Consider the following 27,747-nt stretch of genomic DNA (forward strand, 5'->3'; position numbering starts at 1 on the left):
GGGGAGGTTATTTCTATTTTAATCTGTTTCCAATTTTATTTCTGTATACAGTATGCATGCATACTTTTATAAATTGTAAATCAGGCAAATTTTAACATGCCTTCTAAAAAATGTCCATAAAATATTGACGATTATGATGTGACTAATGATGTCTAGTTTTGTAAACAGGTCACAGGACTCTATACATCGGGGTTCATGTTCCTCTGGGCCGGAAAACTCACAGACGACATCGTCACCATGGACACAAAAACCAGAAGAAAAACAAACAGAGAGATTCAGGGGTTGAGGATGGACGGGAATCACCATCACACGGTAATCAGGATTCTTCAAAAATAATACTACACATGAGAAAAAACGATTTAATATGTTTGATAAAAAATATTTTTATTATTAAAATTAAATGTGTAACTTTCTATTAGGTATGTCTCTTTTTCTCTACTTTCATTTTTTTGGCATCTCTCTGACACCATTGTTATTCGCACTTTCATGGTCTGTCCAATTTTCTGTTTTCTTTGAATCTCTCTCTCTCTCTCTCTCTCTCTCTCTCTCTCTCTCTCTCTCTCTCTCTCACTCTCTCTCTATAGAGAGCGTGTATGTAAGTGCATGTTGCTCATTTCAGGCCATGAAAGACCTATGATGACTCAGTCCGTAAGAGAACATGATGGATTACTGCAGAACCATCAAATGATAGAAAATACAGAATAAAAGTCCTACTTTTCTAATAAAATGCTGGTGTATTTACAACCCAGCGCTGGGTCAAAAAGGAACAAACCCGGGTTTAATTAACTAAGAAAATGATTATATCTAATTCAACAATGGGTTAAAACAACCCATCATTTTAGGTTGAAACAACCCAGCATAGGTTAATATACAACCTAGTGGGTCGGGTTCGTCCCTTTTTGACCCAACGCTTGGTTGAAAATATAAGTGTCCCAGCATTTTTACAGTGTACACTAATAATGCAGTATATTGCCAATTGTGTTTAGATTATGTTCTGTTTGTAAAGTTGGTTCAGATAGAAATGTTTTAGGGTTCAATAAAAGTTAGTCGGCTATCAACAAATTACAGCTCAGTTTAATAAAGCACTCATTTAAACATACTGTACATTAATGGGCATATAAGACAAGCACACAGATAAAAACATATATATTGTTTTATAATTGCCATCATGTTTTAGCTCAGTGATATAGCATTGTGTTTGCAGTGCAAAAGGTCATAAGTTCAAACCAAGGGAACACAAAAACTGATCAAATGTATAGCTTGTAATGCACTGTAAGTCGCTTTGGATAAAAGTGTCTGCCAAATGCATAAATAAATAATGTTTTATAGGACTTTATGGTGATACAATCATTTACTGTTCTTATCTGTGCAATATTTTATCTGTAGTCTTTTCTGTATGTTGTCCATATCACAGATACCCCATCACAGCGGGTTCAGTTTCTGCTGGGTACTGAGGATGAGGATGAAGAGCACATACCACATGATCTCTTCACTGAACTAGATGAGATATGTCTCCGTGAGGGAGAAGATGCTGAGTGGAGAGAAACCGCCAGGTACTTACTCATCATCTGATTTGATTGGTACCATAAGACATGAGCTTTTAAACTTTATGATGTCAGTGAACCCAAAACATGATGAACATTTTGTAAGAGACTCTCTTCCCTCCAATATATACATCTGTCTGTGTTTTATTGTCCAGGTGGCTGAAGTTTGAAGAGGACGTGGAGGACGGAGGAGAGAGATGGAGTAAACCGTACGTTGCTACTCTCTCTCTACACAGCCTGTTTGAGCTCCGGAGCTGCATCATTAATGGAAGCGTCATGCTAGACATGAGAGCCAATTCACTGGAGGAGATCGCCGGTAACCACACACTTTCTGTCTGATGCATGCAAGGCAACGTCCTATAGGTCAATGTGTGATGCAAGTCAAACAGTGCAAAACATACAAAGTGGACAAGAGACTCAAATGATTTTAATAAACGTTGACATTAGTTCTGTAATATGCACATAATTTATATTTAAGTTAGAGATTAAGTTATTTATAGTCCTTCTAATATTATGCAGAAATGATTGAAGCATATTTATAATCAAGATTTCTTATTGTATTTTGGATTGTTTGTTTGCACTGAGCTTGTTGCAGTGCATTCTGGGATTGTGTTAACCATGTCGTCTTTGTCTTATGCCGCCTTAGAATTTGTCCAGAAGAAGGCCAAATAATTTTAATGTTTGCTATCTCTGGTCACATGAGATTCCTCTGTCAAATTATCACATTGTAATAGGCTGTGGATGTATCACAGAGGAACACTTTAAACAGAGCTTTACACTTCATTCTCGGTGGGATTTGTGTAGACAGCTCAACCCATGTGTACGGCACCACACTGTTTAAGGCTCAGGTAATTGCCTCATATGTACAAAGTTCAGCTTCTGAGCCCCAGGATTTTAAGATTTGAGAGTTTTGAAGTGTTGCACATTTTTAACATTGAGAATTATATAATATTTGACTAGCTACTTAAAAATCACATCAGCTCCATGTCAAGACACAATGGTACAGACTAATGCTATGTTAGGAATTACTCCTTCGATTTGTTGTTCAGTTCAAAAATTAATTATACTAAACTTTGGTGAAGCATATGATGGCAAAAAAAATGGTGTTTGCTGTAAAACATGTATAGTTTTACAGATATATTAAATAAACATGACAATCTATATTCATATTTCATATGAAGAGCTTAGATGCAACCCCAAGTGTGTCTGACGTTTTCTTGTAAATAAGAATTTTTTATCAGACTGAATGGATTCTGGATGGATTTCTGAATAACTGAGGCCGGATTTGAAGCAAATGTATTTGATGAAGGTATATAATATGCCGATGGCATTCGGTTAGTTTCATTGTAATTTTTGACAGAAGTGGCGTGTAGCGGCTTTTGCATCTCAGCTCCTCATAAATGTTAGGAATAAGATGAACATTCTGTTCTGATTTACTTGCCCGCCTTACAAACTTATATTATGCTATTTTTTCTGTGAAACACATTTTTATATGTGACCCGTATTGGCAAAATGAGTAAGAATGAGCAAATATTTTAAAAATAAATTATTTATATTTTGACATTCTCTATAAAAACCCTTCAAATCGATTTATAATTTGTTGAAATTACACCTATCAGAGTCAGTCAAGTTAATTTTGAGAAAAATTAGGTTAAAGATTTTTGAAGGTTCAAAAACAAAATCACCACATCCATACCTTACACTGCAAAAATTGACTTTTTTACTTAGTATTTTTGTCTTGTTTTCAGTAGAAATATAAAAAAATTCTTAAATCAAGATGTATTGTCTTGATAAGCAAATGTCCTACGAAAATAAATCTAGTTTTTAGACAAAAATATAACATTTAAGTGAATTTGTGACTACAACAAGCTGTTGGCAAAAATATCTGCCAATGGGATAAGAAAAAATCTTGAAATAAGTTTTTTCTTAAACACTTAATTTGAGAAAAAAAATGTAACCCCATTGGCAGATTTTTTGCTTGTTTTAGGCAAAAATTTAATTACATTTTATATTTTTGTCTAAAAACTAGACTTATTTTCTCAGGTAATTTTGCTCACCAAGAAACTGCATCTTCTGCATCTAAGAATTTTTTGATATTTGTAGTTAAAACAATACAAAAATACTAAGAAAGAAAGTCATTTAAAAATAACTGGTAAAACGAATATATATAAAATAATATCTATAGAAACAAGAAACTTTATTCTTTCTTTCTATCTTTTCTTTTTTATTGTTTGATTGACATTGAGACAGAAAGCTTCACTGTAATGCAAGTCATCTAATTAATATAACATCAGATATTTTCCCAACAGTTAACCAAACATTCACTTAAGATATAACATTATATTTGTGTGAGTTCTTGTCAAAACAAATATTTTTAAAACTGTAATTATGTGTGTATATTTTGGGGCCGCACGCTTAACTACGTGTATGCTTCGTATCTGTCAGTCAACGCAAAGAAGATAATTTTTTCATCCTTAATAACTCTTTTAAAATCCTGAATTTTATCTCTAAAGGGATAGTTTCCCCCAAAATTTTAATGATCTCATTATTTTCTCACTCTCATATTGTTACAAACCTCTATACATTTCTTTGTTCTGATAAACACGAAGGAAGATATTTTAAAGGAATGTTTTTAAAAACATTAAAATCATTACATAAAATACCTTCCTTTATGTTCATCAGAACAAAGAAATGTATATTATCCCTTTAATAACTATTTTTACATCAAGTAAGTCCTGCATTTCATTTTCTAATTCCTGCATGTTTTGAAACGAAAACCAAAATGTAAGAGGCGCATGTGGATGGAGACACATCTTTGTATTAGATTAAGCATTTAGGACGATACACCTTTTAGAAAATGTATAAATAAAGATCATTTGAGATGTTTAATGACTATTTAGAGCATTGGGATCACTAGACAAGGGTTCAATGTACTTATAAAAACCTCAAAGTATTTAGCCTTTTTTTCCGCCTGTAGCTCAAATTTAGACAAATTTAGCACATTCCGACTCCTTTTGCCAGCACAGGTCACACATTTATTTTAAGAATTAGTTGAATTTATTGGTTATGTTGTGTGCTGAATGTTTCAGATATGGTGCTGGATCAACAGGAAGTGTCTGGACATCTAGAGGATGATGTTCGGAAGAAGATCAAAGATGCTCTTTTGAAGCATCACCACCATCAGAATCAGAAGAAACTGGCCAACCGCATTCCTATCGTCCGCTCGTTCGCCGACATCGGCAAGAAGCAATCTGAGACCAACTGCGTGGACAAAAACGGTATTCATTTTCCTCAGCACAGAAAATGTAAGAGATGACCCATAAATGTGATCCAGTCTGTGAAAACCCAGCTAAAGTCATTTTATTTGTGATTTACTTTTTATGTAAACACTATTCTATAAAAATATAACCTTGATATCTTTAAAGGGGACATTTCACAAGATTTAAAAAAAATGTCAAATAAATCTTTGGTGTCCCCAGCGTATGTGAAATTTTAGCTCAAAATACCATATAGATTATTTAATATAACATTAACACTTATTATTAAATTGACACGTTGTATGTGTGAGAAAAAATAGTGCAGATTAAGGGGTGGTATTTTTATAACAAGATCCCCTTCTGACATCACAAGGGGAGCCAAATTTTAATACATGCTTGCAGAGAATGGTTTACCAAAACTAAGTTACTGGGTTGATCTTTTTCACATTTTCTAGGTTGATAGAAGCATTGGGGAGCCAAATTATAGCACTTAAACATGGAAAAGTCCGTGTCATATGACCCCTTTCATATTGACCAAGTAAGATCATGTCAAAAATTGGAATCAAGTAAAAGTTTGATGCTCTATATCTCATCATTAGATTATGAGACTTTAGTCTGGATTTCATAAACAGGGTCACATACTGTATATAATATATACAGTACATCAGATGACCCTCTCATTGTTATAAAGTTGGACTGCTTTTGTATGACACATCATCAAGTTCCCTTTAGAAAAAGCAGAGGAACCCAAGAATGTTTATGTTCAACTGGATGCAGAAGGAAAACGTAATAATGCTGTGTAAATCTGCTGTATAAATGATGTTTGATTGGCCAGAATACTGAATTGTGAGTATGTTCTTATTAGTAGTTGAAAACATTACCAAATTAATTATTTATTATAAACAAACATGGTAACGGTCAGAAACTTTTAAAACTTGGTGAATGGGACCTGCAGAAGTTTCTGTGGGTAGATCTGATGAACTGTCCTTTAAAAGTTACAAACAGACTTGGTAAAAAGTATTGTGTAATAGTATTTGTGTTAACACCTTTTCTAATGTACAGTGGTTAATGGCCATTTACACCATTTCTGTATTCTGTCATTTGATCTTAGTCAATGCAGAACCCCAGAGGAAAACATTATTGCTTACAAATTGCGCTTTCATAGTGCTGGAAACTTGATGGATTTCTCAGTCATGTAAGCGGGTCAATGAGGGAAAGGCATCATCAGGCATCAGTGTTGAAAGAAGATCATCTGTACTGTTGTTGTTCTTATCATCCCTGCTGTCTGGTGTTAACACATGCATATGCACAGCGTGCTGTTTAAATGTACCAGATTAACAAGCGTAATCTCATTCAGTGGTGGTTGCAAGAAGTCTTTAAAGAGCACGTATTATCCGATTCACGATTTCACAGTGGGTATTACTCAGGCCCGGCTGCAGGGTGAAATGACTGTGAAGTTGTTAAGGGGGCTCAACTTTATATCATCAATGAATAATGCACACTGAGATCTCGCTTTGGAACGACAGATTTTTAAATGCAGCGCTCTATAAAACACTCCATATGCAACTGCACAGGTAACCAGAAACTGACTAGCAAAATGTAAACAGTATAATGATGATAGATCACGAGTTATTATTTAATAGACTAGTAAGTGTGGATTACGTATGTTAAATATCTCTAGCCTGGTGGTCAGGACATGAATGGAAAGGTTTATTTATCTCCACATATATCATAAAAAAATAGCAGGGTAACTTTGCAGTATTCCACATTATATATTTCCTAATATGTGTATTCAACTGCAATAAACGTCCCATATGGCAATACATTTCCTCACAACATTATTATTTCTCAAAACTTTGAAAAAAATGTTAAAAATAAGAAAAAAGGTAGTTAAGATTATATTAACATTGTGAGTAATCTTTCAAACATCTTAAGGAGCATCACATTTCTGGCTGACGACAGAGGTATTCAGGCCAATCACAACGTACAAATTAGCTGGCCAATCGGGGACACAGAGATTTTCAGATCAATGAGTTTTGTACAAAATCAGTGCGTTTCAGGAAGACAGGGATATCTGGAGCTACACAAAAGTATGGTATGTGGAAAATAATGTGTTTTTTAACCATAAACCACACAAACACGTATTATACCAAATACACAAAATAACGTTGTTTTTTAGCAACAAAATAGGTGCTCTTTAATATTAAAAGTATGTAACCCCAAAGTTAAAGGGATAGTTCACCCAAAAATGAAAATTCGGTCATCATTTATTCACTTTCATGTTATAACAAACCTGCATAATTTCTTTATTCTGATGAACACAAAGGAAGATATTTTGTAATCAAACAGTTTGTGGACCCCATTCACTTCCATAGTAGGAAAAAATAATACTATGGAAGTAAATGGGGTCCACAAACAGTTTGGTTAAACATTTCTCGAAATATCTCCCTTTGTGTTCATCAGAACAAAGAAATGAATACAGGATTGTAACAACATAAGGGTGAGTAAATGATGACAGGATTTTCATTTTTTGGGTGAACTATCCCTTTAAATAGTTAGTGTTGCCTTATAGTCCGGAGATGCCAAATTCTTGCTATGTTTATTAACTTTATCAAAAGTTCAGGATGACTTCTGTATTCATTCAACACAAGGACAAAGATTTAAGGGATTCACTCCACATACTTTCTTGTATTTTCATTTTGATTGTATTGTTGTGTTTCTTTCGATGACATCTCTCTGTCTATGTGAGATGCATTCTGAGTTTCTCCTGTTATATGTTTGTGTGTGTGTGTGTGTATGTTTGTGTGTGTGTATCTGACAGGCACTTCATCTTATCTCTTTAAGTCTTCTCTGTGGCGATCAGTTCATTCTGATGGAGATGAGTGTCAGGTCTCACCCTGCTCTCCATGTTGGCTCTTCTGCTGCTCCTCCAGTGTCTCCATCACCTCACCTCTTCCCTCCTCATCCACATCCACTCACCCGTCCCACAACCTTATCTCTACAGGTCCCACTTTCGACCTGGAAACAGAGGACAGCTCGGATCCAGGCAACGTTTCTTGAGAGACTTTCGCTTCTGCTGTAGTTCTTCCTAAAACATAAGCGGTGAAGGTGTTTGTCTTTAGTTGCACTTGGGCAACCCTGAATTAGAGGCTATTAGTAACACAAATTTACACCAGGCTTGCTTTGCCCTACGTTTTGAAGCTGTTTACTCTGCAAACACACCAAAGATGCGCATGAACACTAACCATAGACAAATCAGCTTGAACTGATATGTATTGGTTTAAAAAAATGACATTGCTGCAAATACACATGCATGCAGTTTTTTGATACAAAATAAGATCAAGATTAATCACATTACAAGGTGTCTTTGATGTAACAAACAGATGGTATATAAAAAAAATGATCTGCTACATCAAAGGTCAGCCTTTGCTTTACAAACCTTTGATACCTGAACAAGCCGGTCTTTATTTTTCCAGCAGTTTTTCTCAGCCTGGCCAGATCACAAACCCTTCATAATACTAAACCTGTTTTAAAAGCACAAAATGCTTTTTCAACGGCTGAATGAACCTCTTAAAATAGTACTGTGTCAAATTTTTCATTATAATTTACTATTAACATTATGCTCATATCACAATATTGCACTACTTGTATCAGTAGAAGTATCATTTTGCAGATATTTTTATAATGTAAAGAATATGCAGAACATGTATTACCTTTATACAGGGCTTATGTTTAGGATGTTTGCCAGCTTCCCACACACTAATGCGAGCACATGAAGACCAGCAGACCTCTTCATTCTGTTCAGAACATCATTAGTGCAGTAATTCATACCGCGTGCTGAGCCAAAGCCAGATTAAAACAGCAGCGGTTATGAGTAATATAGAAAACCTGTCTGTGCGGCATATGAGACGATAATGTCCTGCATGCACTGAACCTTTAGAGACATGAATGAAACATGTAGTGCGAAATCTTTGATTTATTTAACCAGTTCGGATAAAATGATGCTTTGTGATCTGTATCCATTTTTATAGAGTTGCTGAATACTAGTCATCTTTTCTCTGCTCACTGTTAATGTCAGAGATCCAGTGTGATGGTTGACAGATGTTTGGGATCATAGCAAACGGCCATTCCTATCATCTTCTCTCCTACTGTCCATATACTTTAATCATCCTCATCTGCCACTCAAAGACATTTTTTTTTAGATACAACCAATGCTAATATCACTGCAGGGTTCTCCTTTTTTATATGAAGCATCTCCTTTTGTCTCCATCTTATAAAAGCAACAGAATCTGCATGACCAGTTAGTGTGCATCTAATTTAATTTTTTAGAGACCCAGGGCTCTGTGAATTTCAACCAGAGCACATTCATCATCTTTTATAAGCAATGGTTCACATGTGAAATCATTTGACTTTACTCTTGAGAGATGTTCTGCTGTGATCGATTAGCATTGATGTTGTATGGATTGACAGATTGTGCTCTCATGGTTTTTGGAGAATTGATTGTCCGAGCTCTATCATGTCTCTGTTTCTCCAGGACAGATGATTTGCCCACAGTCCCAACCCATCACCGCAGAAGGCAAAAGTGATGTCAGTCGTGAGAACAGCGCTGTAGACTTCAGTAAGGTAATAATGTTTGTGTATCATCCCTCAATAACTCCCTAGAGGCAAAATGACCCAGCGCATTTGACTTTGTCAGTGAAGCATGTATCATACGTATTTTGCACTGGCGCACAGTGGGTTTTTCCCTCCACAGACATTTTTTTAACGTTTTATGACACTGAAATTTAAAATTAAAATGTAATTTGAATATTTGCAAAGATAAACAACAAAATATGTTTGCAGGCCATAGTCATGTATATTTACTAAAAACAAGTGTTACACAAAAATCTTTCTTGTTCTGTTGTGTTATTTTCGTCCCGGCTGTCAGGGTCACAAGGAACAATCCACTACTTATCTTCAAAGTAAATTATACTAAAGTCGTTTTACATTTGTAACTTGTATTGACCACACTTATGAGTTATTATTGACCACAGCGAAAATATATATCTGTCTATAAAAGTTTTTCTGAAAAATTGTACTTTCGCCCCTGCTCTCCCCTACTGCTATGATTTATCAAAGTGCACCTCTGTTATGGGAAGAGGATTAATATTTTAAACTCTTTGTACCCAATGTCAGGTCTGTTGTGTTAAGTGGTTCTTATGGTTGTGATGTCATGAACAGAAGCTGTTGTGCTGTACAGTATGTGCTCACGCGGGTCATGATGAGAGTCAGATAAAGATGAAATCACATTATGAAACCTTATGTAACATGCAGCCTTTTGTATTATGCTACATACATAATCTTTTGTATAGACTTTTCTAAAGTAACCAGAAAAAAGCTGTGCACACAGAATTTGTTTAGTTTTGTTGGTGTGCTTTATGATATTTAGATGATGATGATTTCAGAATCCTGGATGTCAATGGGTTTTATACTTAAGTTGGTTTGAAATGTCTTTCTGTCTGCCGGTTTGCCTGCCTCTGTCTGTCTATCAATTTGTCTCTGTTTTCTGTCCGTTTGTCTTGAGCCTGTGCCTGCCTGTCGGTCTGTCTTTGTCTGTCTGTCTGTTTGCCTCTGTCTGTGTCGTAAACCTCTGGAACACATTTAACTAAAACCAACTAACCTTCAATCATATAGGCAAGAGTTTGTCAAGTCATATATTATATGTGCTCCTGTATAGTTTAGTGGTAGCATTGCTTTAGCAGTGCAAAATGTCTTGGGCTTGAACCCAAGGAGCACACATACTAAAAACAAATGTATGTCTGGTAATGCACTGTACTGTAAGTTGCTTTGGATAGTTGCTTACAGATGAAGGGCCCTATTTTAACGATCTAAGCGCATTGTCTAAAGCGCACAGCGCAACGTCTAAATGGGCGTGTCCGAATCCACTTTTGCTATACGACGGGAAAAATGGTTTGTGCGCCGAGCGCATGGTCGAAAAGGGTAGGTCCTGTTGTAATGGGAGTATTTTGGGCGTAACGTGCAGTAAACCAATGAGAGACTCAGCTCTCATCCCCTTTAAAGGCAAGTTGCGCTGGCGCTATCTCTTATCCCTATTTAGATGACGGACTTTGTAAACTGAAAAACTAAGCGGAGGAAGAAGATCCCCAGTTAAATAATTGTGTTGTTTTTCACTTGTATTGAAATTGTTATTTTTTTATTTAAAACTTTTAAAACCCGTTTTCTTTTAGTCATGGAAGTAAAAAAGCAGGCTTTTAATTGCTTTAAATGTATGGCTATCCAATATCATCAAAACATAATTTACAAGTATGTAAGATAAGGTTTGTACTCTAAAAATACTTTATTTGTAACAAACAGGAGATAAAGAATTTACAAACGGCTCTCCTCACGTTTCAGCACTTTGGACAGCGGTTTTTTAGCAAAGAGTTTTTTTAAGCATTACTTAAAAATGTTTCTCATCTCACCATATCCACAGGTACCGAGTCATCAATAAATCTGTGAGGTAGCATTAAAAAAAAACATTTAAAAACAGGTGCATTTGTTCAAAGCAAAGCATTTATTTACTTACCAGGCTGTAGGTGAAGCAGCTCTTTGCGCCTTCTAACGTCTCATAATTAGTCCTCATTTATGTCCAAGAGACTCAATAATAATCTTTTACATTCAATCCTTTAATCTTTCATATTTAAAAGCATTTTTGTGCTGCTGCGCATTCATGTACTTTGTAATAAGCAAACCCGCGTTGTCCTCCCGTTTATAGGCGCATTTTACTAATGCGCTCTTTAAATAACATAAAACATATTGTGCCATTGACTTTAGACTTTAGAGCAGGTTTTTGTTGGTCAATGGCGTAGTCTATTTTAGTTGCCTCAAAATAGCAACGCGCCAACAATGCGCCTGAACACACCTCGTTTTTAGACCAGAACGCCCATGGGCGCAAAAGGGGGCGCAAATGCATTTGCTATTTAAACAACGCGGCGCTAAACGTGAAAATTAGGGTGGAAACTAGCGAAAGACACTTGCGTCGCGCATTGCGCTGCATTGCGCCGGGTGTAAGATAGAGCCCGAAGTCTACTGTTGTGAGTTAGTACAATGAAAATGCTTACCGTAAATTGAATAAGCTCTTGTCTGATCATTTCTTTATAGATAGATCTGCACTTTATGAAGAAGATTCCTCCGGGTGCAGAAGCCTCTAATATTTTGGTTGGAGAGCTGGAGTTTCTTGACAGACCTGTAGTGGCGTTTGTCCGTCTCTCTCCTGCCGTACTACTCAATGGTTTGGCAGAGGTTCCCATCACCACCAGGTGACCGACTCACTTTCTAACCTGTTACTAATATAAACTAAAACTTATCAGCTGGGGGCTTGAGCCCTGTTTTCATGCTAATTATTCTGTATATTTCTGGACCTGCTCAGGTCATTAATACATTGCAGTGTTTTTCTTTTATCTTTATTACTTTTGTACGATCAAGAAATTGATTTTCTGTGTAAAATTAAATGGAATTGAAATCATTGTTTACTAATAACATTGATTTTATTCCTGTAATATTTTCTGACCTTTCAGATTTCTGTTCATTCTGCTCGGTCCGTTGGGTAAAGGAGCTCAATATCATGAGATCGGCAGGTCAATTGCAACCTTAATGACAGATGAGGTAAGAATGGATGCTGTCACATTTGGACTCTTTGTTCCTTCTTTCTATCTACTGTAAAGACTGACAGTCTCAGTTACCGTTTACTTTAAAGGGGAAATTTTACAAGGCTTTTTAAAGATGAAAAACAATCTTTGGTTTCCCCAGTATACATATGTCGAGTTCTAGCTCAAAATATTCCACAGATAATTTATTATAGCATGTTAAAATTGACTTTGTGGGTTTGAGACAAAATTGTGCCATTTTGGGTGTGTTCTTTAAATGCAAATGAGCTGATCTCTGCACTAAATGTCAGTGCCGTGGTTGGATAGTGCAAATTAAGGGGCGGTATTATTATAATAAGGGGAGCCACATATCAATAACCTATTTTTTCACATGCTTGCAGAGGATGGTTTACCAAAACAAAGTTTTGTTAGACACACTGGGGACCCAATTATAGCATTTAAAGGGATAGTTCGGCCAAAAACGATATTAAAGCCATGATTTACTCACCCCCAAGCTGTCCGGGTTGCATATGTCCATCGTTTTTCAGACAAACACATTTTCGGATATTTTAGAAAATGTTTTAGATCTTTCAGTTGATTAAATGTAATGTTACGGGGTCCACCCATGGTCCACGACCTTCAAGTCCAAAAAAAGTGCGTCCATCCTTCACAAAATAAATCCAAACGGCTCCAGGATGATAAACAAAGGTCTTCTGAGGGTAATCCGCGTGGTTTTGTTGTAGAAATATCCATATTTAAAGTTTTATTAACGTAATTAACTACCTTCCGGTAGCGCCTCCATCTTAGTCGCGTCCGCATTCAGGATGAGTGCTTACGCAGCCTACGGAGGCTACTCTGCTGCTGCTCTTTGCCCCGCCCTCCGAATTTGTCATACGTCACTAAGAAAAGTGCGTACACTACGCTAATACTCTCTCCTGAATACAGAGGAGTCTAAGATGGTAGCGCTACCGGAAGGTAGTTAATTACATTAATAAAACTTTAAATATGGATATTTCTACAACAACACCGCACGGATTACCCTCAGAAGACCTTTGTTTATCATCCTGGAGCCGTTTGGATTTAATTTGTGAAGTATGGATGCACTTTTTTTGGACTTGAAGGTCGTGGACTATGGGTGGCCCCCGTAACATTACATTTAATTAACTGAAAGATCTAAAATATTTTCTAAAATATCCTAAAATGTGTTTGTCTGAAAAATTATGGACATATGCAACTCGGAAAGCTTGGGGGTGAGTAAATCATGGGTTTAATATCGTTTTTGTCCGAACTATCCCTTTAAAAGTATGATATGTCCCCTTTAATAAATGCAGATATAAAGAGAGTCAATGTGCCTGTGTGAGTCTGAGACCCATATTAAATCACTGCAACTCAAAACATTGAGCAGGTTTTTTCACTGAAGCATTTTTGCTGTCATGTTGTGCTGACACGATATGAAACTCCTGACGTCTTTCACAGCTCAGCAGAATCTCTTTCACTTACCCCCTGAGGTGGAGAGGAAACTCACAGAACAGCCTTAATATCATGCAAATGATCTAGAAATGCATCCATGTGCCAGGATGCTGGTTCACGTTGCTATGGCAACCTTTTAAGACACTACTAAAGATGATGAAAATACAAATAACCACTGTATCTAGGCCTACTGTATATGGGTCAAAACACAATACTGGTCTGGGACTGAATGCCTAAATTTAGTGCTTTTTGAAAATGGGCGCACTGCTGTTTCCACAACGGTGGTGCAATTGCCATCATACATGGATGATTATATTATCTTGGTTCCTCTTCTAATGGTAAAATGGGAGCAGATTTTATTTGCATTTACATTTTCATATATTTTAACTGAAAGGCAGGCATGTGATTTAAAACCAGTATTAAATGGGTATTTCGGGTACACGGGTAGGCTACATCCACACAGACATCTCGCATTTTCTCACATCACATCATGTACTTCATCTCATATTATATATTTAATGATCTAAAATGTAATTTTTTTAGGTTTTCCATGATGTAGCATATAAAGCTAAAGACCGCAATGATCTGATCGCTGGAATCGATGAATTTCTCGATCAGGTCACAGTTTTGCCTCCGGGAGAATGGGATCCATCCATCAGAATAGAGCCACCGAAAAACGTCCCGTCCCAGGTAAGTGATACATGCCTAAAAAAACTTTTTACACAAACGCTTGGTGTTTGTAATGCACAAGTATAAGTTGAGTTAAAGCAGAAATTTATATTGTGATAGTGAAGAAATGTACTATAGTATCCTAGTATGCACCTCATGAAGTTGGTTGAAAGATTAAATACTGTGTAATGTGCATGGGCAGAGCTGCAATCTAGACAAACATGTGACTACTTTAAAGAAGCTTAAATATAATAAAGTTTTGTATATAACATAGATTTATTGCATAGTTATATAAAATGCATAATTGCACCACCAAGAAACCACCAAGGAGCTGAGTGGGAAGCAATAAAATTGTGACACATCAATCATCCTTGCAGTTTGGTGTTTATTCTCCATCCATTTGAAGATTTATTTAATATAAGTATAACAGTGATTTGCTTAAATCAATACTGCTTCTCAATGAATATATTATTATACAATGAATATACGGTCAACCAAAAAATATGTGCTCCTGCACTCACAGGTGTTTTAACCTTATGTAAATAATGACGCCCCATTCTCCTCGGTCACAAGACATACACTTAACATGGCTCCTACAGGTAGGTTTGTGTTGTATGATGATTGTTGTAATTGAAATGAAAATAGGCCTATTATTGTATTCATCAAAAATGTTACCAATGGTTAATAGTAATGAAAGCCAAGATTATATGTTAACCCTCTAGGCGCCACGGTCGACTTTTGTCGACAAGATGCGTCACTGAATGTAACTGCCGATTTTGTCACATAGGGTGTCAAATTTCGTTCATCCGCCCCCTCCACTAGAAGGCAGAAATGTCATACTTTATACCGGACTCAGAAAAACATCATGCTTTTATACAAACTCTTAGAGCAAGAGCGCATTGAAGTGCGCAACAGCATAGCTAGTGTGCAAGTGAGTCATTTTATCAGAGCGATAACCTCAGCGAGTTTTTTCAATACATGATCATATAATGGCATCAAAAAAGCTTACCTGCAATGAAGTGTTGGGTCTTATATTCGCTGACAATGATTCTGAAGGGGAATATCTGCCTTCAGAAGATGCTGGTGATTCATTTAGTGACCACGATTCAGACGCGCCCCTGCTTTGTAATCGTGCAGCTGGCAAAGTGAAAGTGTAGCTATACACCAAGCACATGATGAATCCTTTGCCCGATGTCAGTGGTGGGAATGTTACACGGGGTCGGAGAATTCATCGGGTTAGCAAGCGTGTTACAGGTGTGGGGAATGAGGCTGGAGGTAATATGCGCGTCCAGTCTTTTTACCGTGCAAGCAATGTAGAGCGAGCTGCGTCTTCCCGAGCGGGCCCTGGGAGTCTGTCGGGCGAGCGGCCGACTTCCAGTGCTCCGTCCCGTGCACCTCATCACAATCACGGCGACAGTAAAGGCAATAGTCCCAGCTGTGCAAATTCTCTCCACTCGGGGCGCATGCGAGGCAGATCTGGCCATGCGGCTCGTAGCAGGAGCAGAGGCGGTGTTACACGGGGCAGAGGAGCCATTATGCATAACGTTAGTTAGATGTTAGATCAGTTTGTTTACTACTTACTATTTACCTGAGCATTCAGTATTGTGCAATATAGCATGCAGAAGGTTAGGGACATTTTGGGGGGAAAGAAGTGCTGCATTTTATCATTCAAACATGTGACTTTTCATGAAAATTCAAGATGGCTGCCACATATGATGTCATAATATGCTAATTTAATGGGACATTTTATTCCCCTCCATAAAGTGTGTCATCCTTAATATTTCTCTAATTTACATAAAGTCTCTATCTCTTATCACGTTTAAGATATAGCCTTTTGAAAGTAACATGTCAAAATTAAACGTTTTAGGAAAAAACCTCTGCCGCCTAAAGGGTTAAAATAAAATGTGTTTTATCTGATACAGTTACAGTACAATAATCCATGCACTTTAATACAGCCGCGGAAAAAATTCAGAGACAATTTCAATGATCCCTTTCAGTTTTTCTAGATAAACTATTTATAGGTGTGTTTAAGTAAAATTATCAATTTTTGTTTCATTATTTCAACTACCGACAACATTTCTGTCAAATTCTTATGTGTTTATTTGCATTTATTTACTGAAAGTTGAAATGGGGAAAACATGGACAAAATGACAAAAAAAGACGCAGTGTTTTTCTATCTTCAATACTGCAGAGAAAACAAGTTCAAATTTATTTTTTAACAGCACAATACTAAAGTTTTTACATGTATTTTAGGAAAAAATGAAAAATGATTTTTAAATAAAAACCCTGATTTTGGTCACATCTTTCATGATCTATTGGGTGACTTTATGTCACTCTCAAAATTTGCTTTTGTTGAAATTCAACCGAGACTGGACAGAAATGGTCACAATACATATAGAAATGATGATTAACTCATTCATCGCCAGCCGCCTTTAAAAAGTTGCCCGTCCGCATTTTTTGTGATTTTTACAAAAGTTTCACAAAATGCCTTTCAGGAATTTTTTTCTATAAATATATAAACATACAAATATATAAAATGAAAGAACAGACCCTCTGCTTTCAAACAAACAAACAAACAAAAATTGGGGAAAAAACTTTTCATCCTACCTTCATTTGTTCTCTTTTTATAATCTCTTAAATATGGGTAGGTTTCTTTAAAATACCACATTTCGAGGATAAAGCTGAAATAATTGCTCTTTTGGGGATTTTTGTTAGACATCAGATTCAGAATGATGATCAAAACATACAGAGTTTAAAATTAATTAAATAAGTCAGTTTTTTATACATTTGGCGCCATCTAGTGGATAATAGTGGAAGTACAGATTACCATAAAAACTCATTAGGAAAGCATCATTGGCAGGAAAGTGCATGTACTGTGCATATATGTAATACACTGCTTTTAATCTATCACTGTCTAGGCTATAAGTATTAAAAAAGGATTTACAGTAAAATTCCTAGAAAACTAGACAATATTAAGGAGAGTATTACTTACTAGACTGTAAAATAAAATAAAATAAACAATAAGTTGTGCTTTTTCAGAATAAATAAATGAATGAATGAGTGTTTTCAGTGCTTTTCATTGTTGTAAACACCAGAACAAAGGCACAAATGTAAGAAACGTAGTCTCATGTAGGCTAAAAACTTCTTCCTCAAAAGTTTTCACAGTTTCATCAAGTCCAGGCAGATCAGACGGTAGAAAAGATTAAGTCTGATGCTTGCTGTCATGTCTGATACAGGAACAGACGTGATGTATGTCTCTATATTTCCTTCTGTTTGGTATGATAGGAGAAAAGAAAAATCCCTGCGGTCCCTAATGGAGATCTGGCAGAGACAGAAGAACATGGTGGTCATGGAGGCCCTGAGCTTCAGCGCACCGGGAGGTCAGTCTGGAGTGTGTGTGTGACGTGTGACGTGTTTTACACACACACACACACACACGCACAGAGTCACACGTGTGAATTTATTTGCTCTTGTCAGAAAGAAAAATCTCACTTATAGGAGAAATCATTGACACTCTTGGTCAACAATGTGTCTATTTTCTTTTCTTTAATACATTTTGTAGCCTTACTTGAACAGTCAAACTATCTTTACTTTATTTATACATGTAGTGAAATGGCAGATTATAATGTAGAGTAGGGCCTATTGTAGATGATGGTTTCGAGCCGTGCCACTGAGGACCAGGTTTTCAACTCTCCAGTGAACTGGACAGACGCCATGTTTGACATTTGGTCACACTCTTCCCGTTGAGTGACAGTTTTCACAACTTTGACTGACTTTCTCTCTTCTCACAACAAAAATCCCTTCTGTTCTCAGATGCCTCTTTTGTCCCAAATGGTTTTCAGTGATTGTGTCTGATCAGCCTTTATTAATATTTCTGTCCTAATCACAAATCCCAGTTAAAGTCACAGCTTTTATTTCTCTTAAGGTTTGGTATTTACTGGTTTAGTATATTCTTCCTGGTATCAATTGCAGAACTGTACTGTATACATGTATGTTTTTTTTTTTATTGATTTGCTCATCTCTTACATCCACAGTGATCAGATTGTCATTTATGAAGTTTAAATTATTGTTGCAGTACTTTATCAAGTTACCAGCCAACTGGCAAGTGACTTTTTATCATCCCATGCCAATTTTTGCTTGCATTTGGCACCTGGAGAGTGTTAATTTTATACCATGCTTTAAATGTGTAAAATAGCTGTAAATCACTACATTGACTTTAAGCTTGTTTTCCGCCTCATTCGCACGATCAGAGGGCGTTAATGTTGTGCATCTGGGATTTGTTTTTCCTTCAGGTTATTTGGTGGGCTTTTTCTGGATTTGAAGAGGAAGGCCCCGCATTTTCTGTCTGATTTCACCGATGCGCTCAGCCTGCAGTGTTTGGCTTCTTTTCTCTTCCTGTATTGCGCCTGCATGTCTCCTGTTATCACCTTCGGAGGTCTGCTGGGAGAAGCCACAGAGGGACGCATAGTAAGACATGAACACATTAGACACACGCATATTCAAACATACACAAGTAAAAACTGTTGTTGTTACGTTTAGATGTAATGCAAGATAGATGTTTATTTTTCATGCATGTAACCAAGTATGTCAAGCTCTTGAACTGACACAGAAATGAAGTCTACTGAAGTCATATAAAATAATGTGTCACCTGGTTTGAACCTCAGCTTGGTCTCGAGGTCTTTCTGTGTGGAGTTTGCATGTTTTCTCTTTGTCAGTTTGCGTTTACTCCGGGTTCCTCCCAGAGACATGTATAGGTGAACTGGAGATGCCAAATTGTCCTTTTGTATAGATTAACTTGTGTTAGATTAACCGTGAATATAGCCATACTGAAATGATGTATAAAATAAAGTAATTTAAAGATAATTCACACTGTTTAAACAAATACCAATAAAACAGCCACATTCAACATTGGTAGTGTTGGTAATCACAACTGCTGTGTTCACACTACGCCAACGAACAGCAATAAATGTGCGGACTGTGAGAAACCACATGCATGCATATTAAACATGTTAAAGGGCATTAATATCATAAACCCAATTACAGCATTTATTCAGTTTGACAGTAATAACTTCTCATAATTCGATACAACATGTTTAGTCTGCAGAAAGCAAAGCAATGGGGTGCCACACCATGTGCATGTGTCATTCTATTCAACCTTTTTAGATGTTAAGAAGAATTAAGAAGTGATTTAATTTGTAGAAATAAGTGTTAAAGGTTTCTGTGTGATATATTTTCAGAGTGCCATTGAATCTCTTTTTGGAGCCTCCATGACTGGGATTGCTTACTCACTGTTTGCTGGTCAACCTCTCACTATACTGGGCAGTACTGGACCTGTTCTGGTGTTTGAGAAAATACTGTTCAAATTCTGCAAGTATGTCTGATAACTTTATAATTATATTGTTTTATATGTGATTCATTTAAAGGAACAGTATGTTAGAAATTTATATCAATTAATCCTAAAATGGCCCTGATATGTGACATTCAGAAATCATTTTCATTTCAAATACTTATCACTGGCAACAGCAGTCCTGCCAGGATATTCTCATTTAAAAAGTGGAGTTGCAGCCTTCAACTGATGTTTATGTTGTCATTTTGTGTATTGGCCACCAGTTGGGTGATTGCAGTACCAGTTTTAGCCACAAGTTTTGTTGTTGCAATACCAGTTTTGGCCACAATCCTACATACTGTTCCTTTAATCTTGCATACATAAATGGTATACATAAAAGATTTTACATTAAGGGTTTTTTATATAATGCATAGCATATTAAATGGACCATTTCACTTAATCGGTTGTAAACCATCAAAATTGAAATTCATTTTTTTATCTTTTTTAACACTAAATGTAATAACAGATATATTTTATTGTTCAAAATTATTATTAGTCAGTCTCAGGTGACTAGTTTATTTTTAAACATGGTTTCTTTATGTAGGATGGAGGCATTTTGATAACAGGACTGAGTTTTAGGATAGATTTAGCAAATACATGAAATATAGCTGCATTAAATGTGTGCTAATAGCACGAAGACACTTTCTAGAGCTTTACCAAAATGTTTTATTATAAAATAAACTGATAACTTCAAATATAGGACTGAACATTAAGATTGACATTCAAAGTCATACTGTAGCATCAATATCATAAAATATACAGAAAGAAAAAGAAAGAAGAAAAGTATGAAAAATCCAGATGATAAAACTTCCTCTTAAAAATGTGACGTGTGGGATATTTCTGAATTTTCACAGGGGGGAACGTGTTGGGTAACAGGACTGAGTGAAATCCTGGGGACCTGACTAAAATGTGCATTTTATTTAAAATAATATGACTTTTTCAATGTAAAATATTTGTTGCCTTTTTTCAAACAATGTCCTGGGAACAGAAATGGCACTGATTTGGTGGGATGGACAAAATACCATTAGTGCTAGCAGGTCCGCTTTTATTAATTATTTTGCACGCACCATCCCGCCTCGCACCATTATTTAGACATACCGGTATTAGGCATTGTAATGTAAATGAAAACAGGCTTTATTTCAGCCTAAAAGTGCTTGAAAACAGCCATTAGATTACATCGACATATAAACTGGCTACAGCATACGCTTATGAACCATAGAAACCAGCATGGTCGTGGACATTTTCAACATTTACAAAGCAGCGTTTGTATTATCTATTCATATATTCCTGCCCTTAATTTCTCCTGCACCTCGTATTTCATCTACACTTTTTCTCCGTTTGTTTTGTTGTTGTGGCTGGCAGTGCGAGTTGCTTGGCACATTCATGATGTGAGTCGTGAGTCGTGAGGCCAAAGGTTTTGGGACATCACTCAAGTTACGTTGCTACGTAGCCCTACGTATTTTAACATTATCAACCATATGAAAATATATTTTTCCTAATGTTTAATATAAGCTATAAGGAATTGCATGCAACATGCATGTTTTTTATTTTGTTTTTAATGACCTGCCCAACCCGACCCGTTGAGATGACCCATACATCACTAATTATCTGTCTCATCTAAAAGACCTTCGCAACACCCTAGCAACCAGCTAGAATATGCTAGCCACCACATCCCAAGGACCTAGCAACTACCTGGCAGTACCCTAGCAACCACCTACAGTAAAACTCTTCAGCAGTTGCTTAGCAACCAGGCAGAGAACCATAAAACTAGCTATTGCAGAAACAACCTAGCAATCTCTTCATTCTCTCCTATTAACCACATAGGGCATAGATAACCTTCAGATTGCCTTTTAATGCATTACTATGTCCAGGTCATGCGCAACAACCTACCGTACCTGGACATTTCCTCGTTGTCTCCAGTAAACCTACAGAGCATCTTTTAACAGGGTCCATGTGTTTGCAGGGAATATGAGCTGTCGTACCTGTCTCTCAGGACGTGTATCGGTCTGTGGACGGCGTTCCTCTGTCTTCTGCTGGTGGCCACCGATGCCAGTTCTCTCGTATGTTACATAACCCGATTCACAGAGGAGGCCTTCGCATCGCTCATCTGCATCATCTTCATATACGAGGCCTTGGAGAAACTCATACATCTCGGGGAGACCTATCCCATCAACATGAACAACAATCTGGAGAAGATGACCTCATACAGGTGAATGCTACATGACCTTATTTTCACAACACTTAACTCTTTCCCTGCCATTGGCGAGGTATTAAGAGAAAACATTTCCCTACCAATGACGTTTTCCTGATGAGTTTTTACGGTAATCCGCTATTATCCACCAGATGGCACTCTTACCCAATTGATAAAAAACTTTTATTTAAAACTCTGTGTATGTTTTGATCATCATTCTGAATCTGATCTCTAACAACATTCCGTTACAAAAATGCTATTATTTCAGCCTTTTTATTTTTTATTTTTGAAGAAACCTATTTGTATTTAAGAGGTTATAAAAAGAGAACAAATGAAGATAGGATGAAAAGTGTTTTGTTCATTTGATATATTTGTATGATTATATATTTATAGAAGAACATTTTCATGGAAGGCATTTTATGAAACTTTTGTGACAATCCTAAAAATGCTGGCAGGCAACTTAAATAAAAAGGCTGGTGGGGAATGAGTTAATGCACTTCAACTCATTAATCAGATCATTTTAGTATAACAGAAATGAAAGGTGATGTGTGTGATTTCTTTGTGTGTATTAAAAAGTGAATGTGCTCCTGTAGATGTTCATGTATCGAGCCTACAAGCCCCAGTAATGCCACTCTTCGGTACTGGGAAAAGAACAACATCTCCGCGTCTGAGATCTACTGGGAGGCTCTGGAAGTTCAGGTCAGATTTAATTCGACTTCATGGACATTATATGATGCTTACCGTGTGTTTAAGATGCATATTTTATTATCATGTAAATTCCTTGTGAATCACTGGTAAAGCTGAAATATACAGTATAGGGTGAGCGTGGCACAAACTAACACGGGGTTAATTGTAAGAAACTTCACATATTTCTATAGGGCCGAGAAATCTGTGCTTTTGGTCTTTTTCTCTTACTGTCAGAAGATCTCCTGTGAATTTGTGAAAAGTTTTGATGTGTTTTGATTAAGATGTTGAACAAAGAGTGTTTTGGAGGCAAGTTTTTTTTATTATTTCTGAGTTGGGTGTGTAAGTCACCAAATCCAGCCTTATATTATTTGAATCACTGTCTTGTTACCTAAAACAAATCAGCATTTTGAAACATGTCTGCAACTCTTAGTAACTGATAGCTGGGATTGAAAACATTTTTACACAGCGGGGTTAGTTGTCACACAGTGTTACAATGAAGCCTCAAGTATAAAATGATAATGAAATGAAAACAATGTAAATACTATTCATCAAAATGATAACTGTTAATACAATATCAGGGGAAATAACTCACTAGTATGTCTTAATTTATATGCATTCATGCATAATACAAGGATGGTTAGATGAAGGATAATGGATGGATGAATGTGTGGATATCTATCTATTATTGGCAGATATATAAACAATATCCACCAAATTTAACCAAATTTTCTAGCAGGCGTTACAACAAACCCTCTGTTTGTTACAATAAACCCCACCTTTGCGGTAACGTTTGCCCTCCTGTCACTTTCGGTGTAATTGTATAACAGTAGATCACACAAACAAACTTTAAGTGTTCATTTGTATCAGAGATGTGTGTTGATTGTGTAAAAAATATAACAACTTAAATATTTTTTTAATGATAGAGCCAAAGCCAAAAAGCGTTAGTTTGTGCCCTGCTCTCCCCTACTATACACAGCATAGTACTTTATAGTACAGTGAGTGAATAACAAAATGTTATTATATTCTTTTATATAAATCTCTGTTTGTATTTGTGTTTCAGGAGTGCATTGAGAAGAAAGGAGAGTTTTTGGGATCTGCCTGTGGTCCTCATGGTCCATATATCCCTGATGTCCTCTTCTGGTCCGTGGTTCTTTTCTTCTCGACCGTGGCCATGTCAGCTTTTCTTAAAGAGTTCAAGACCAGTCGCTACTTTCCCACAAAGGTACCGCTGTCATTACCCGGCATTGGTGAGAGCTGCATTTGATCCTCATATATAGACTGAGTCTAGTGTAAATGTTTGTGCACTGGCGCCCTCTGGTGTTACTGCAGACTATCTACTGATGTTTCTCGTGCATGTTTTCTGCAGATCAGATCCATCATCAGTGACTTTGCAGTCTTCATCACTATTGTTACTATGGTGCTGTTAGACTACGCTATAGGGGTGCCATCACCTAAACTGCAGGTTCCTAATGAGTTTAAGGTATGTGTGTGTGTGACTACAATACAATAATAAAGTGATTTGCAAGGCAGTATATGAAGTTCCTAATATGTACCATTTAGGTACAGAAATGTATACATTTGGTTCCTCTGAGGTACTAATATGTACTTTTTGGTGCAAAGGTGCAATTTGAAAGGGTACCGCCTCAGTGACAGCTAGGGACTATTTCTTGATTATTTTTCTGACTGTGTAGTTTTGGGCACATATGATGAAAAAGTATGACAGATACAAGGACAAAGATTTTTTGCTACTAGTTATAGAAACAGTTTTTATTTTATTATCACTGGCTGAATATTTTCCAACCAGCCCTTGTAAGTCTATTGTTTTATTTTAAACATAACTTCAAGTTGAAAGCTTTGTGCTTTCTTTAAAATAGTGGTTCTTAAACTTTTCGGCATGCACAAGTGTAGGGAGCATCCCTTGCCCCCCCCAAAAAAAAATTTATGACATATTTAAATTTAACAAAACATATTACATTTCATGTAGTGCTGTTGGCAGCATTATTTTTCCTAAGATTAATTACACAGAATATATGAGAAATTTAAAAAAATGAAAATAAACTCGCCCCCAGTTTAAGAACCTCTGCTTTAAACGAAATGTAACATAGTTTGATATTTTTCATCTTTACACAATGACTTTTTGCAGCTCAAATGTCCAAGTACTTTTATGGATCCTGTATTTAAATGCATCAATCTGTAAGAAAAGATTTTAAAATAAAGTCTGATTTTGTTTTCTAAGCCGACTCGTGACGATCGCGGGTGGTTCGTTAACCCGCTGGGTCCAAACCCGTGGTGGACGTGTGTGATATCAATCCTTCCTGCATTTCTATGCACCATCCTCATCTTCATGGACCAACAGATCACAGCTGTGATCATCAACAGAAAGGAGCACAAGCTCAAGGTTTGATCTTTTACCTGTGTTTATGTTATAGGAATCACATATAGGAAGCTTAATGCTATTGAAACAAGAACACATTAAAGATCTCAGTGAACATCACTGTTGTGAATCACACCTGTTGAAAGGATAGGATATGAATATATTTGTTCTCTGTGCCGGCAGAAAGGCTGCGGGTATCACCTGGATCTGTTCATTGTTGGCGTGATGCTTGGCGTCTGCTCTCTGATGGGGCTGCCGTGGTTTGTGGCCGCGACCGTTCTGTCCATCTCTCACGTGAACAGTCTGAAACTGGAGTCGGAGTGCTCGGCACCTGGGGAGCAGCCGAAGTTTCTTGGCATTCGAGAGCAGCGTGTGACGGGTCTGATGATCTTCATCCTCATGGGCTGCTCTGTTTTCATGACATCAGTGCTGAAGGTCTGTAGTCTGTGTGAATGATGAACCTATTGTCATTTCTAAAGCAAAGATTATTATCTATAAGAACTAGTAAAAAATTTGCAGAAAGTTATAGTCTTACGGGTAAAAAAAATGCATGACGTAATGTATTTACTGTGTATTTACTGTGTTTTACTGTATGTGGGTCCAAAGTGTTTTTTGATTGGTCACTTAAATCACATAAAGGTTAGGTTTTGGTAACACTTTACAATAAGATTATTTTTGTTAACATAAGTTAATGCATTAGGTAACGTGAACTATCAATGAACAACACTTTTACTACAGCATTTATTCATCTTAGTTCATGTTAATTTTGGCATTTACTAATAAAAGCTTCATAACTGTTAACATTAATTAATGCACCATATTAACATGAATAACTTGACATTAACTAACATCAACAAGAATGTATAAATGCTAAAAAACTATATTGATCATTGTTTGTTCATGTAAGTTAATGTTTACTAATACAACCTTATTGTAAAGTGTTAACATCACATTTGAAGACATGAACACTAATAATTATTAATGTCCTTGAGGTCAGTGTTCGGATTGAGGGGGGCTAGGGTGGTCCTAGACCTCCTATTGCAATGAGGGACCCCCTATAAAGCACAAAAATATAAATTGGGGGGCACTGGTTTTTATTAAAATTAAAATACGACATGAAGTAATAATTCTTGTGCTGCCCTGCAACAAAGTAATACTGTCCATTATTTCTCCCAATTTTGCAATAAACAAATTTTACTTAATAAACTAACTAAGATTTCTGTTTGAACCAAATGTAAACTCTCAAGTGCGCCTCACTCTGTTTTATGGAGGAATTGACATATTGTTCAATTTAGATTTAGGATTGGTTTAGGGGCTTTTAAAAGTTCTTCTCAAACTATTATTTTAATCTTATTTGAGGGGCAAAAATGGTTACCGTTTGAGTTAAGGGAGTTTCTTTGATTAAAACGATTAAAATTTAGCTAGGGGCCCCCATAATTTTTGACATAATTTGAACACAGTCTGAGGTGATGCAATGAGTTTTGTGAAGAAACATTTATATTTTAAACTTTATAAACTCTAGTCTGATGCATGTTCACGAGAGAGTCGAGGTGAAGCAAAGGACATCTGAACCAACAATACAAAAACCAATCTCTTCACTTCAGAAGACATTTAATAACTATATGGATTAGTTTTTGATGGATGGATACTTTTGGAGCTTTAATAAAGGGCCACTATCCAATGCCATTATAAAAAGAGCCAGGATATTATTTATTTGTATATCCCTGACTGTGTTAAAAAAAAAGTTACACTGGCGTGAGGATGAGTAAAATATGGGCAAATTTTCCTTTAATGTTTATAATGCAAAAGCGATGTGGTTGTTTAATTTTTTTGCAAGCTTTGAGTGATCAGATCACAGATGTTTTTGGATCACGTTTGCACTTAAATTTGCTCTGTCTCTATATGATGGAATCCCCTAAGACAGATGTTAATACCAGATGCAAACAGGCCAGTGAAGAAAAGTAATAAAGTGCAGTTTGACTTATTTATCCTTTGTCCTAAGTCACTGTATATTCTCTTTAGTTTATTCCCATGCCGGTGCTGTATGGAGTTTTTCTGTACATGGGAGCATCATCTCTGCGAGGAATCCAGGTAAAGCACTATATACAGCTAAGCAAACAGATTAATTTGGCTTATATTTGCATTTAATTTTCAGGAAATCCACTGCGAGTTGAGCTCTAATGTTGTACATGTATCTGTTTATTCATCATTTAGTTTTTTGATCGTTTAAAGTTGTTTGGCATGCCGGCCAAGCACCAGCCAGACTTCATTTACCTGAGACACGTTCCTCTGAGAAAGGTTCACCTGTTCACCATCGTCCAGCTGAGCTGTCTGGTTCTCCTCTGGGTCATCAAAACCTCCAGGGCTGCTATCGTCTTTCCTATGATGGTAAATATCGTTTATGTTAAACGTTTTTCATGCTTATATTACAAATATGTGTGTAGGTATCAATTAACTCCCCGCAAGCCTTTTTTAAAGTTTCACAAAATGCCTTCCAGGAGAATTTTCTTTTATAAATATATAAACATACAAATTATCAAATGA

At 36.4% G+C, this 27,747-nt stretch overlaps 1 protein-coding gene across 2 annotated transcripts in view; it reads left to right on the top strand.

Moving 5' to 3' along the window:
• The window catches only part of slc4a10b (solute carrier family 4 member 10b), a 60,614-nt gene that overhangs the window by 26,154 nt on the left and 6,713 nt on the right, over positions 1–27,747 (top strand). The window contains exons 4-23 of one of the 2 annotated variants that reach the window (XM_065252348.1): positions 169–312; positions 1,415–1,553; positions 1,700–1,860; positions 4,634–4,822; positions 7,623–7,847; positions 9,336–9,424; positions 11,942–12,099; positions 12,358–12,445; positions 14,440–14,586; positions 17,851–17,945; positions 18,858–19,032; positions 19,803–19,936; positions 21,915–22,160; positions 22,736–22,841; positions 23,890–24,051; positions 24,196–24,309; positions 25,066–25,227; positions 25,387–25,638; positions 27,226–27,294; positions 27,418–27,591. In XM_065252348.1, coding sequence (XP_065108420.1) covers positions 169–312; positions 1,415–1,553; positions 1,700–1,860; positions 4,634–4,822; positions 7,623–7,847; positions 9,336–9,424; positions 11,942–12,099; positions 12,358–12,445; positions 14,440–14,586; positions 17,851–17,945; positions 18,858–19,032; positions 19,803–19,936; positions 21,915–22,160; positions 22,736–22,841; positions 23,890–24,051; positions 24,196–24,309; positions 25,066–25,227; positions 25,387–25,638; positions 27,226–27,294; positions 27,418–27,591 — 3,029 coding nt within the window. The remainder of the gene's footprint in view (positions 1–168; positions 313–1,414; positions 1,554–1,699; positions 1,861–4,633; positions 4,823–7,622; positions 7,848–9,335; positions 9,425–11,941; positions 12,100–12,357; positions 12,446–14,439; positions 14,587–17,850; positions 17,946–18,857; positions 19,033–19,802; positions 19,937–21,914; positions 22,161–22,735; positions 22,842–23,889; positions 24,052–24,195; positions 24,310–25,065; positions 25,228–25,386; positions 25,639–27,225; positions 27,295–27,417; positions 27,592–27,747) is intronic. The other variant, XM_065252347.1, reaches the window with a different exon arrangement.

The sequence above is a fragment of the Paramisgurnus dabryanus genome, chromosome 15 (assembly GCF_030506205.2).
Source record: "Paramisgurnus dabryanus chromosome 15, PD_genome_1.1, whole genome shotgun sequence".
Classification (NCBI taxonomy): Eukaryota; Metazoa; Chordata; class Actinopteri; order Cypriniformes; family Cobitidae; genus Paramisgurnus; species Paramisgurnus dabryanus.